The sequence below is a fragment of the Python bivittatus genome, unplaced genomic scaffold, assembly GCF_059951505.1.
Source record: "Python bivittatus isolate LINGU-HERP-01145 unplaced genomic scaffold, Pbiv_v1 ctg000560_np1212, whole genome shotgun sequence".
NCBI classification, from domain to species: Eukaryota; Metazoa; Chordata; class Lepidosauria; order Squamata; family Pythonidae; genus Python; species Python bivittatus.
The window spans coordinates 8,256,411-8,268,841 of record NW_028277083.1 but is presented as its reverse complement, the minus strand read 5'-3'; the positions used below and the strand labels follow the sequence as shown (position 1 = coordinate 8,268,841).

General features: G+C 42.0%; 1 protein-coding gene across 3 annotated transcripts in view; it reads right to left on the bottom strand.

Moving 5' to 3' along the window:
• Positions 1-10,233, bottom strand: part of SNX29 (sorting nexin 29) — a 148,045-nt gene extending 137,812 nt beyond the window's left edge. Inside the window, exons 1-4 of one of the 3 annotated variants that reach the window (XM_025175516.2) lie at positions 10,146-10,233; positions 7,625-7,788; positions 6,424-6,488; positions 3,559-3,611 (exon numbers count right to left, since the gene is read on the bottom strand). In XM_025175516.2, the coding sequence (XP_025031284.1) occupies positions 3,559-3,611; positions 6,424-6,488; positions 7,625-7,631 (125 nt within the window). In that variant the 5' untranslated portion in view covers positions 7,632-7,788; positions 10,146-10,233. Of the gene's footprint in view, positions 1-3,558; positions 3,612-6,423; positions 6,489-7,624; positions 7,789-10,145 lie in introns of those variants that run through there. The other 2 variants (XM_088148138.1, XM_025175520.2) reach the window with 2 other exon arrangements.
• Positions 10,234-12,431: the final 2,198 nt, after the last annotated feature.

Here is a 12,431-nt window from a genome sequence, read left to right as displayed (position 1 = left end):
AAAAAAAAACAACCTGGAAAAAGGAAGAACATCCAAGAGCTACCCACACTTGGGTTATCAACCAGATTTTAGGCATTTATTTTATGAAACCGGTAAGGCTGCCCAGTTCCGTATAACATGCCTGGGTGGTACACATGATTAAAAATGGTTTGCAACAATAAAATACAGAAAAGAGCAACAAATATCCAGGAAAAGCAAAACCAACCCCTCCCTTTAGCATAAAACATTCTCACCTGATAAACAACTTTATAAACTTTCCAGCATTACAAGTCTGCCTGAAATATTTTAAGGTGGACTTGCAAGTTCAGGAAGGACCAGGTTGGGGTCAATAACTTCTTCAGGTGGCAGGTCCTGTTGTGCAATCTTGCACATTGGCATGGCTCCCATTTAAAACAAAAAAACAAAGAAACCCAAGCCTTGCAATACTTGGGCTATCTCATTCCTGAGATCTTGGGTACTCTCTCTTAAAACCTTTTCGAACACGAGAATCTGAAAAACTGGTGAGACTTGCAAACCAGATCTCATGATGCACGCTTCAAAAAACATGTTACCCTACTCAGCACAGTGTTTCTCAACCGTGGCAACTTTAAGATGTGTGGACTTCAACTCCTAGCATGCTGGCTGGGGAATTCTGGGAGTTGAAGTCCACACATCGTAAAGTTGCCAAGGTTGAGAAACACTGGCTTAGCATCTGAGTTGCCGTGGGCACCCTGGCCCACGTTTTCACCATATTGCTAACCTATGGATTCCAGATTAAACCAGATTAAAGTGATGCATCTGATCAATGGAATTCATTACACTGAGAAAGGCTTGGGCAAATTCATTGAGAAGAAAACTGTGAATGGATCTTTCCCTGATGGCTATTTACTGGGAAGGTGATGCTGCCTTTCATGTTCTGTTCCTGGGAAACAGGATCCTGGGTTGAGACATTTGTGCTGACCCAGCCAAGCTCTCATTAGTCCATACTATCAACCAAGATAGGCAAGTAAATCCTCCAGATTTTAAGGCAGCTCACCCTGAAAAGCAAGTTGATGCAGGGAAACATGGCAACAGAGACACGGGTGATGGTGTCTAAGGAACCCGAAAGCCAGACTAGTGAGGCTCAGCTCAGGTGAACCATGTTTCCTAAGTCCTAGCTCAAGGCAAGAGGGAAGCACTGCCAGGAAAGGAACTTTCCTTGCCTACTCAGAAACCACACACCCCAGACAACAACAAAAGCGATCAGAATTCTGGAAAATCCCTCCCTTACTTTGGCAATATTGTTTCAGCTCAGTGACAGCTTGCTGTCATTGTGGCAAGAAAACAAGGCAGAAGAAGGCATCCATCCAAGCATTCTGGTGCCCACCGACCTCCAAAATTGCACGAAGGGTCCTCAAACCATAAACCATGAGTCTCAGAATCAATGACAGGTTGATTTATGAAATACCTTCAACCGCAACTGAACAGGCCACATTACAACTCGGTATGATGTGAATTTAGCCTTGTGTAGCCAGGCACTATTGTAGATGGTTTCTTCTATAGCCACTTTGTTCTATTATATACAGCCCAGCCTTTCCAAAGTCACACTGATTCCCCAAAAGCACAAGGGGAGGTCAACCATCTAGACCAGAAAAAGGATAATGATACGTAGCCCTCAATTTTGTACAAGCATTTTGTGGTGGAGGGCATGCAATACATTTTTAATTCAAAATGACTCAACCTTGAAATGTTCCATTTCGGGTCAAAAAGGGTTTTGGAGTCTGAAATGGGCCATTGCAACCATACCAGACACATTGCGAGCTGAAAACAGAGCATTGACGCAGTTCCAGATCAGTCAAAACAACCCACCCAAAAAGTCTGCACAGCCCTGGGGAGATACCTCATTGGTCTGGAATGAGAAAGGAAAGTCCCCTCTCCTTCTTTCATTTTTAGAAAGTACAATGTTCAAACCCCACACTCAGTGAACATAGCCAGGGATAACCCCACCCCAGAATTGCACAACGACAATAGTTTCTTCCTGATGCTGTTAATAGATTTTAAAGTTTTCTAAATGCTGTGCATATATTGAAAGGCGAAACTGCCCCTGCCTGCAGGCTCATTATAGGATAGCCATGACATGAAAGGGAAAAAGAAGAAGAACAGAAGAGAAACAAGGCCCTAAAGTACAGTTGCTTTTCTGGAGAAACAGATGGGGCACCACAACATGATAAAAACAGAATTTCCCTGAAAAATGTGGGTATTATGTCCCTTACCACAAAAAGAGAGAAGAGAAACTGAGTTTCTTTAGATCCACTTCCTCCAAACTAAGTGTCAGGTTGCTCCCATATAGGTCACTGCCAAGAAATGACAAGGAGGTACAAAGATGTAGCCTATTTTTTCTCTCTCTCTGCACATGTAAGATGAGTTCCCTATACCCATGCTTTAAAAAGATTCCAGAACAAGCCTTATCAATTGCACCATATCACTTTCACGCCTCCTATCCATCTTACAGCTTGTAACAAGATCAAGAGGACGACACGGACTGCTCTTCAGAAGAGAAGATGACCAGTGGCTTGCTAAACATGATGTGTCTTGCTTAGAGACGGCTTTCAGAATCAGTCAAACTGTCTGAGCCACAATCAAGTCACTGGTAAGATGTCCCACCAAACCATCTCTAGATGCCAACTGCATCTCCTATAAGATGAAAAAAGTATAAAATTGGCACGAGAACCCAGCCATTTTGAACCCTGAAGAGGTGGGAAGGAGCTACACAGACAGCTGCCAAGGGTCCATTCGTTTTCATTTTGGGGTTCTTGCCAAGCTAAACAGGTAGAATCTGGTATATTTTCTTTTTTCTGCTACGACTCTCCTAATTCACAATAAAATGCCTTTGGCATTCAGCCTGGTGTGAGCCGATGGTCTTCAAATCCCAGAACTTATTGGCCACTGGCCGGTCACAGTTGTCAAAACAAATCACAAAGCAAACTTATTCTAAGAAAAAGAAGTAGAAATATCTTGGTGAGAAATGGCTTCCTAGCCAACATCCTCCACAAAAGGCCCAACCAATTACTAAGGCGCACCGAACAATCTGGCACATCCCTGTCTAAGACTCCTAGCTCAAGCCGAAACAGCTGTTTGTGTCAAAGGCCTTGGTTCAGCTGTGATTTGTCCCATTATAAAAGGATCCGTTAGTTAGAATGCAGGGATAGCCCGGGTGACTTTGGGCCAGTCCCTCTCTCTCAGCCCTAGGAAGAAGAAGGCAACGGCAAACCACTTCTGAAAACTGCACGGACTTGTTCCTCTAATCACCAGGAGACAGGATTGACTCAATGGACCATCATAACAACAAGAAGCCTATTTTAAGACTCATACTTCAGTTTCTGTGCAGTTCCTGCCACAACATGCAAGAAACCATGTTCCCCATCATCAGTAATCATGGACAGAAGTGGTTGAGGAAGACAAAATAAGGCACTGAAAAGCTCAGGTCATCCTCCTCTGTTGCACAGGCTGTCATCTTCTCTTAAGACCTGATACCCACCATAAACACCAGCAGACTGAACTTCTCATTTTTTAAAAAAAATCATGTTATTTCAGACTTACCTGCTATCTGAATCAGAAGCTATCTCTTTTCTTCCTCCAAATCTGATCTGGCACTATAAAATAAAGGCTGTACATTAACAATAAAGCTGCTTGGATAAACGTTCATATATTAACAGGATATACACAGACAATGGGGAGGGGAGGGGAGGGGAGGGGAGGGGAGGGGAGGGGAGGGGAGGGGGAAAGGGAAGGGGGAAAGGGAAGGGGGAAAGGGAAAGGGAAGAATAACTCAGTAAGCCAAAGATGCAAAAGAGCCCACTATATTAATAAATAAAATACATTCATTTAAAGCACTTTTATTTCACTTGTCTATTGAAAAAGCACTTGAGACCCCTTGCACCCAATCTTAGTTTCAATTGCATCGATCCCAATATAAGGGAGTCCACATCTTTCGGTTGCCCCTATTAGGCAGCCTTGATCTATTCATCTGTTTAACCTATCTGTATCAAAAACAACTCTTGGCAGCCTCAAACATCTCTCTGGGCTTCTACCAAATCCCATCTTGCCATCTAGCCCCACGCAAGGAGGCAAGATTAAGGAAGCCAGAACCAGACAGATTTCAAGAAAGACTCTTTAATGCTAGTCAGGAATAAATACAGAACCTCAAAAATGCAAGAGGAATTTCCAAATGAATATTAACCTTTAAAATCCACTGTATCAAAATATGTATTTGAATCCAAAAATGTTTAGCTTTTTACAGGTCCACCAAGCACGATAAAATGCCCGTTCATGTTGTTCACACTTCCAACATACGTTTGAAGTGCCTTTATACATTCTAGATAATTTCTCTGGTATCAAGCACCAACGATGCATCATTTTATAAAAATTCCCTTTGAGATCATAACACAATGTAAATTTCAACCCTTTTGACCACATATTTTTCTATTGGTCCATCTGTATATTATAACCAAAATTCTTAGCCCACTTTATCATAATCCATAAGTCCTTTATAAAATGCTGTTTTATCTTCATTTGGGACTAACAGGTGGAAAAAAACCATGGAAGATTATTTCAATGCATGATTACTGTGGCAAGATTACTATATGCACAGAGATGGAAAGATTCAACACCATCCGCTATGGAGGAACGGTTGGTGAAAAACACCATCTTGGTGTTTGTTCTGACAAATCTTGCCGAGATGGATAAGCTAACTTCTTTAATTACAGAAAAAACACTATCTACATTTACTGGTGTCTGGAAACCTCTCATGGACTTTTGGTGTAAAAATGAAAAAAAAAAAATGAACTTGTGATTTATGGCTTTGATGATTAGACAGGATAGATGATAGAAAGAAAAGTATTATGATATAACTTTAGAGAGAGAGGTTAAAATGTAACTGTACAGGGAGTCCCCAGTTTAAGAACAAGTTCCATTCCCAAGGTCTGTCCTTACATCAGATTTGTATGTAAGCCAGAACAGTATGATTGTATAATACCATATAAGTAGTATTGTATAAATAATTTGAACCATTGTGTATTTAACTCAAATTTTGCTACATAAGCTCTGTTCTTAACCATGGGCCATCCTTAAACCTGGTGTCCTTAACCCGGGGACTACCTGTATTTATAACTGCTATGAAGAATAATGGAAGCCACTTCTTTATATCTTTTTTTCTTTCTTATTTTTCTTTAACTTTTTTTTCCTTCTCTTGCCCTTTTTGCTTTCTCTTTCTTTCTTACGTTATATTAGTTTGCATTCGTTTTTATCTTCTTTTTTTAAAAGTTCCAATGAAAATCACGTAAAAAAAATACAAGAGGAATTTCCAAACTTCATTTACGAACTAGTTCATTAAGGCGTCTCTCTGGTAATGTCTTGAATTGCTTCTTCCCAGGTTTCTTTCCACCTCGGCTGAGGGGCCCACGAGAAGATAAGCTGCCAATTGGCTTGAGTACTTATGTCTCCTCTCTCTTCCATTGACTCACACCTGCCCAATCTTTCTTTAAAAATTATGATTGTAATTAAAATAAAATAATAAAGAGGAGACTGGCACACTGCCAAGCCCAATGCCAATGTCCCCTTGGTTTACAAGGATGCCTGTGGGCCCCCACATGGGCGTGTTAACATAATAGGTTACCACCCAGTGTTTCATTTGGAAATGTGCCTGCTTGTCCAGGAAAACAGTGCAAGGGACCGCCTCTTCCCCATGACTTCAACCCATCCCACTCAATCACATAGAGAGGGCATGCTTCGGACCCCCGCAGTAAGAGAACTTCAATTCTCTGCAGTAGCCCCCACTCTCTGGAATATTCTGCCCCAGAGGTGAGATTGGCCCCCTCACTCCTGGCCTTCTGGAGGGCTTTGAAGACCTGGTTCTGTCACTTGGCCTCGGGTGGGGAAGGAATACTTCAAACGTGGGGATGGCTAGTCCCATAGAGGCTTGCTATCTTCAGCCCCAGATCCTTTATCATCTTCCTGGATTCTTTCTCTTTTTTAGTAATGTTTTTAAATTTTTATGTTTTATGTACTTATATGTATTTATGGTTTTAATGTTTTGTGTGAATCACCCAGAGTCCCCCATTGGGGGGAGATGGGTGGGGAGAAATTTAATAAATAAATAGATAAATAAATAAATTTGGATTGGTAAGGCAAATCCAGAAAGGCTAGAAATGCTGAAAGGAAGCAATCACATCATTAGACTGTCTAATAAATGTATAAAAATGCAGTTACAGCTTTGGTAGAAGACATAAAGCTGCAAATTCTGGGTATGACTCTCACCTATCTTCCAGGCCCAAACTTCCATGCATTAACAGAAGGAATCCTCAGAGAAAATTATGTTCAAAAGTAAGAGAGGTGCTTCAAATATGATTGTGCTGGGCTTCCTATACTGAGAGGAATTCTTCCTGTTTTGAAGCTTCAATTTCTCACCTGTTTAACGGCATCCAATAAACGCTCAAGTAGAAACTGTCTTCTGGCAGCACTGTTCTGCAGCCCTAAAATTAAGGACACCCATGTTATGATATATTAAATGTCTTTCCTGGTTAGGTGGGAATGCAACATGACTTTGCCAAAACAGGTTGTTTCTTCCCCTTCTCCAAAACAATCCCAGTTCTTTGGAAGCTAACTGAACTATTTCTACACATCAGAGAGAAAGAGAGAGAGAAAGAGCCAATTCATCCAGAATAAGCAGAGGTGAGGAGGTTACTTGGCATACTTGATATAATGCAGAAAGAAGTTTTATGCATCATGAGGTTATCCAGAAATGCAGATTTCTAGACCAATAATCAACTTTTAATAACAAGCTTGGGGCCCCATCTTGGAATAGAGCCAGAAAGGGCTACCATGAAACAAAAAGAAACGTGGATAGTCTTGAATGAAGCCTTAACAGTTTGCATTATCCCAGAGGAAAACACTAGCTGTCTGAAATCCAAAATGTTTAAAAGTATACTGCAACATTTTGCTGTAGCTCTTCCTGGTAGTTTTTGATGTCACTGTTGAGACATGGCATCCAGGTGCTGAAAAAAAAAATATCGATTCCCTTCCCAAGACACAGGAAGTTCACTTGGAACAACTTGGTTCATACTGCTCTCCCATCTCACTTACATTCACTATCTCTTTTCGTTCCAATATTCGTCCCAAGTTTTTTAAATGGATGAAAGTACGCAAGATAGCGTACCTCACCAGATCTGAGTAACCTCATGCAGGATGTTCCCATCTAAAAATCTCACTTGTCCATTTCTCAATTTTCATTTGGGTTAGGGACCTGGTAGTATGTTTCTGACTCCCACAAGAAGCCACAGCTAAACAAATCATGCCTTAGCGCAACATGGAAATCAAATTATGAAAGCATTTGCTGAAAGCTGCAGTACATTGTTAACTTGGCTTTTCTTGCATTCTTAAGAGCAACAGCTTTTCTCTCCCAAATATTCCATTTGTTCTGTGTGTGTTTGTTTTTTTAAATCAGGGTAGAGATGGGGGAGTATCATGTCCTAACATTTCAGTTGTCAGCTTTTTCTGTCACAATACACGTGAAGCCACAGATTCTAGGATATTTGCTAGCATGCATAGCATACACCAGAAATTCCGCAAAGAACAGCCCTGGTTAAATCCCACTAAAGACATATCTCACCTGCCATCCCACTTCCTACAACGGTCAACCAGTAGAGATGCTGAATAGGCTTCCAATTCCAAAAGGGTCAAGCTTGAAAAACACTCTGGTTTGTGTTCAAATCAGTTGCTTTTATTTTAAAGCAGGCTGTTGGGTGGTTCACATCTGTACCAAAGGTATCCAACCTAAAAAGAAGTGTTCTGACTATAAATAGTTGGTTCAAATCTGAAACAGGAATTTCAAGCACAAACATGAAGCTATTTTGAGCTTGGAATACTACTGGAATTGTCCGAAAAGACTCGTAACTCTTCCTGTAAGGTTAGAACCTTCATTTTCAATTTGAAATAGCACATTAGAAGCTCAAAATAGGATGTTTCAAATTCAAAACATTTTGTACACCATTATTAGAGGTCTACGGGAAGCTCAAAAGATTATACTCGGGCAAAACAGATACCTACCCCTTCATTTGCAAGTGTCTCGAAATCGATCTACAGGATTTTCAAGTAGAACAAGAAAGATTTCTAACTAAAAACCTAATCAGCACTTACGGAAACTGATATTAATGGTCCAATTATCAGAGACATCATCCTATTCCCCAATGTCAGTTAGCTAAGCTGCTAATTTTGCATTCTGTCATGCTCACACAATTTCTGAGACCTACAGTCTTCAACTTTGGACTCCTGGCCCAAGCTGATCTCCATATAAGTTACCAATTATTCCTTAAGTAATTCAAGAAAGCAGAGAGGGAGGAGGAAGGAAAGAAAAAGCAGTCATTTATGGCACCAGATTGCTGTCTTGCTATCACTTTCCATCCTTACTCAGCTGCAGTACATTTTATTCCTAAATTCCAAACAAGCCTCAGCAAATCAGCGATTCAGTATGTTAAACTACTCCACAAAAAATACAGATATCAAGTTGTTGTTGTACTCTGGAGCAGCAACTACTCATCTAAGTACATGTCTTGCAAAATTATACTAGGAATATTCTCACTTTGCCAAAGGCCCTTAGTTCTTATGAGATTCCCTTCTTGATTTGGGGTAAAAGAAAAGGAAAAATAAATGAAGGCTGCTGGCTAACAAATTGTAATTTTCAATACAACAGAAGGGAGGAGTATTAAGCATGTGAAGTGCAGACTGTCTTATTTTAAAATTATTGTGATTTGGAGGCTTTATGATCAAGAACATCTTCTAAGCTACTTCTTCTCAGTTGGTGTTATGGACAGCCCAGGTAAAATTCAGAAATATTCCAAATGGAACATAGGGGGAAAGTCACTTAAGCTGTAATGGAATAACAGCATGACTGCAAACATATAAGCGTTGTTCTCAAAAAATGTGGGCTTTTTATTATGCTGGGACCCAGATTCTTTCCTAAAATGACAGATGGGATTTCAGTTATGGCAGGTAACAGTCCAATTGCAGAAGGAGTCAAAGATATTTGAAGCTATAGTACTCGCTTACCCACACAAGGTAGTTTGCTTACCCTGCAAGATTAAACAAACAATGTAAGATAATAAGTCAGCAAGAGATACAAAGTTACACAAAGGCAACAACACAAAAAACTGCTGTTGATCCTTTTTACCAAATTCACTCAACAGGTAAACAAATATTTAAGCACCAGTGGTGAAAACAGGACCCGCCAATATCAAAATCACTTGGGTGAGCGTGCTAATAAATGAATCTGGATTTCCTGTCCAAGTGCATGCTTTATCGCTCCATTAAAAAAGAAATCTGCCTGAGCAATTCTATTGTCAAATAACCACATCCAAGTACAGTATTCATGCCCCCATCAGCAACTCGGAGAGCTTTGTCATAAAAGGAGGGCAAACTCTAGCAGCTCCAGCCAGGAGCGAGCATGGAATTTAGTTCTGAAAAACAGACTAATAGCCAATTCAAACAAGCGAGCTAAAGTTTAACAAAAGGCTACATTTCATTTCCACTTTCAGAACTGAAACAAAAAGACACAGCGCCACAGACGAGGAATGGCTTACGCCAAGAGACCAGAGCCCTATCATGCCCCGAAGGAGGAATAAAAATAGCAGGGCACTCTGAGCGGGTACAGAGGGCCCGGAGCCTCATCAACCCCTTAGGAAAACTGGCAGGGTGCCTCTGAGCGGGTACAGAGGGCCCGGAGCCTCATCAACCCCTTAAGAAAAGCGGCAGAGTGCCTCTGAGCGGGCACAGAGTGCTTCGTGCCAACCCCCCAGCAGTGCCTGCCATCCTAAAGCAGGAAAGGTACCCTGAGAACACACAGAGCACCCTGTCGTATTAAAGCAAAGCCCGAAGAGCGAACAAAGCAACAAACAAAAGCGAAGGACAGGGTACCTCTGAGCATACCCCAAGTGCCTTGAGCTTTGGACGGATTCAAAGGCTCAGGGAAGCTCTGCAAGCTCAGGGGAAGCACCGACCGTAGAGGGTACAGAAGGCTAACCACGGGGGAGGGCGCCCCTGGGCATGTGCAGAGCGCCACTCCCCTCCCCCTCCCCCGGTCTTCCGCACGAGCCAGGCGCGGGACCCCAAAGCCCCGTGCCGGCAGCCCCACTCACCGCTCATGCTGTCCGCGAAGCCGGAGCGCCTCGCCCTCCCGCCGGGTCTCGGAGAGCAGGGCGGCTTCAGCCACCGCCGGAAGTGACCCGTCGCCCCGGAAGCAAAACACGCGGAACCCGGAAGGGCCCCGGAGGTGCCCATCGCGGCCGTGGACGATGGGCCGGGGCTCACGCCCGCCTTTCCAAATAGGGAGAAAGGCGGTCCCGGCCTCGGGGAAGGCCAGGATAAGCAGCCTCCTTCGAAGAGGACGTCGGCAGCCCTCCGTACAGCCGCCAGAGCCCCGGGGTCAGGGCCTGGTTTCTGCGGAGCAGCGGAGGTCCCCCGGTGGCGTCCTGGGGACCACAGGTCCCATTATCCCCGACTACCGGCCAGCCTGGGAGGGTCTGAGGGGGGCGGGGCTTCGACCCACGGGGCTGTGGAGATCAGCCTTCCCTCGTCTGGGGAAGTTTAGGGAAGAAGATGGCCGGGGAGGAAAAGGCCGCCTTTTAATTCCCTTTCTTCGTTCAGCTGCTGAAATGCTGATGAATGTAGTTTTAGATTCCCCGCTTCTTGGCGCGTTGGGTAATTTGGGTGTAAGAAAATAGAAGTATCTTGGATAGTGATCCCTAAATAAATCTCCACGCGGCTTCAAGTCTTCAGCATTTCCGGGGGTGATGAATCACTAAGTGTGTTTGTTGTTGTGAAGATTGGAAACTGCTTCTTTAACTATTTCTTTTTTCTTTCTCTTTTTTTTCTGAGTTTCTCTTCCTTCTGAGTTTAGTCTGTATTTTCTTTTACTGTTATTAAAACTTTAAATAAACATTATTTTTTAAAAAGTGTTCAGCATTCCCCTCCCCAACATAGACTGTGAATTACCAATGCAACATCATTAATAATCACGCGAAAAACCGTAAGTTACGGTTATCACCCTGGATAATCTAGGAATCTGAACATTCATCTTCAGTAATATGGTTTGCAAAACCCTTAATTTGCCATTCGGGCAGTTGGTGGTGAAAACTAATCGTTCAAGTGAGAACTGATGTTGTAAGGTTTACCCACCATAATTAAACTCATGGGGGGGGGTGTTAAATCTTAAATTTGTTCTAGTTATGATCACAGAGGGTGATTAATTAAAGCACTATTGTCACCTCTACTAAAAACCCTAGACCAAATTAATTCCCCCCAACAAACAAGTCTCACTTTGAAAATTGTATGACTCAAGAGTGACATCCAGTGACAATTCTGTGGAAATGTTTCCTGATTTGTGACATGTCATTGACAAAAAAAAACCTCAGTGCATTAGATGGAAAGGTGGCAGTAGCTTCTTGCATTTGGATTTTAGGTCAAATGTTTTCCTCTTATTCTGATATGTCAGGGAAGAAGCAATTACAGGTAGTCCTCGTTTAGCAATTGCCTCGTACAGCGACCATTTGCAGTTACGACAGTGATGAAAAAGTCACTTTGCGGCCAGTCCTTGCATTTACAACCTTCGCAGATCTGTAAAGCAAAGGTTGCCTATAGACATAGACTTTGTATGGACAAGTACAATGAAATATGGGACTCATTTATACAAAAAAACAGGTTAAAAAAATAAAAATAAACATGATAGTCATATAAATGTATTAGAAATATATATGTACTAGAATAATATTTGCATTAGATAAGTATATATAGAATTGTAATTGTTTACTGTTGTGACATACATGTTTTTTTCTTTGTTGTATTTCTTACACTTTTTTGTTAAAACACTGTGTTTTTTTTTCTTCTCAATAATAAAAAAGAGATTTTAAAAAAAAGGTCTGTAAAGCAAAGGAAAGCTGAAGCCAGATCATGAGCACAGTTGCAGTTTTGCTTAGTGACCACTTCATTTAACGACCGAGTTGCTGGTCCCAATTATGATTGCTAAACAAGGACTACCTGATAATTCCATTTTTTCCCCAGGTCCACATCCGAGGGAACTTTTATCTTTCGGTAGTCTGGGTTGGTCAGTATGACATAGTTTCATATCCTTACCTGATACTGTGTGTAAATGCTTAATCTGGCACAGTCAGCTGAATTTAGAAAGTGCACACAGCGGTTAATGCAGAAACACTTTATTCAGAGAAGAGAGCTGTGTATGGAATGATGTCCCAACAAACCAAAAAGAAGGATGTTGGAAGCTGTTTGGGGCTGACCTAGTGAGTCTGATGTTCCATTTTGAAGGCTTTATTCCCCTGATGGCCATCACATGTTGCCATATAAAAGCCCAAGAAAGCAGTCGAGATGACCAAAACAGGAAGCCATGCCAGGGCTTTTCAAGCCAGCGT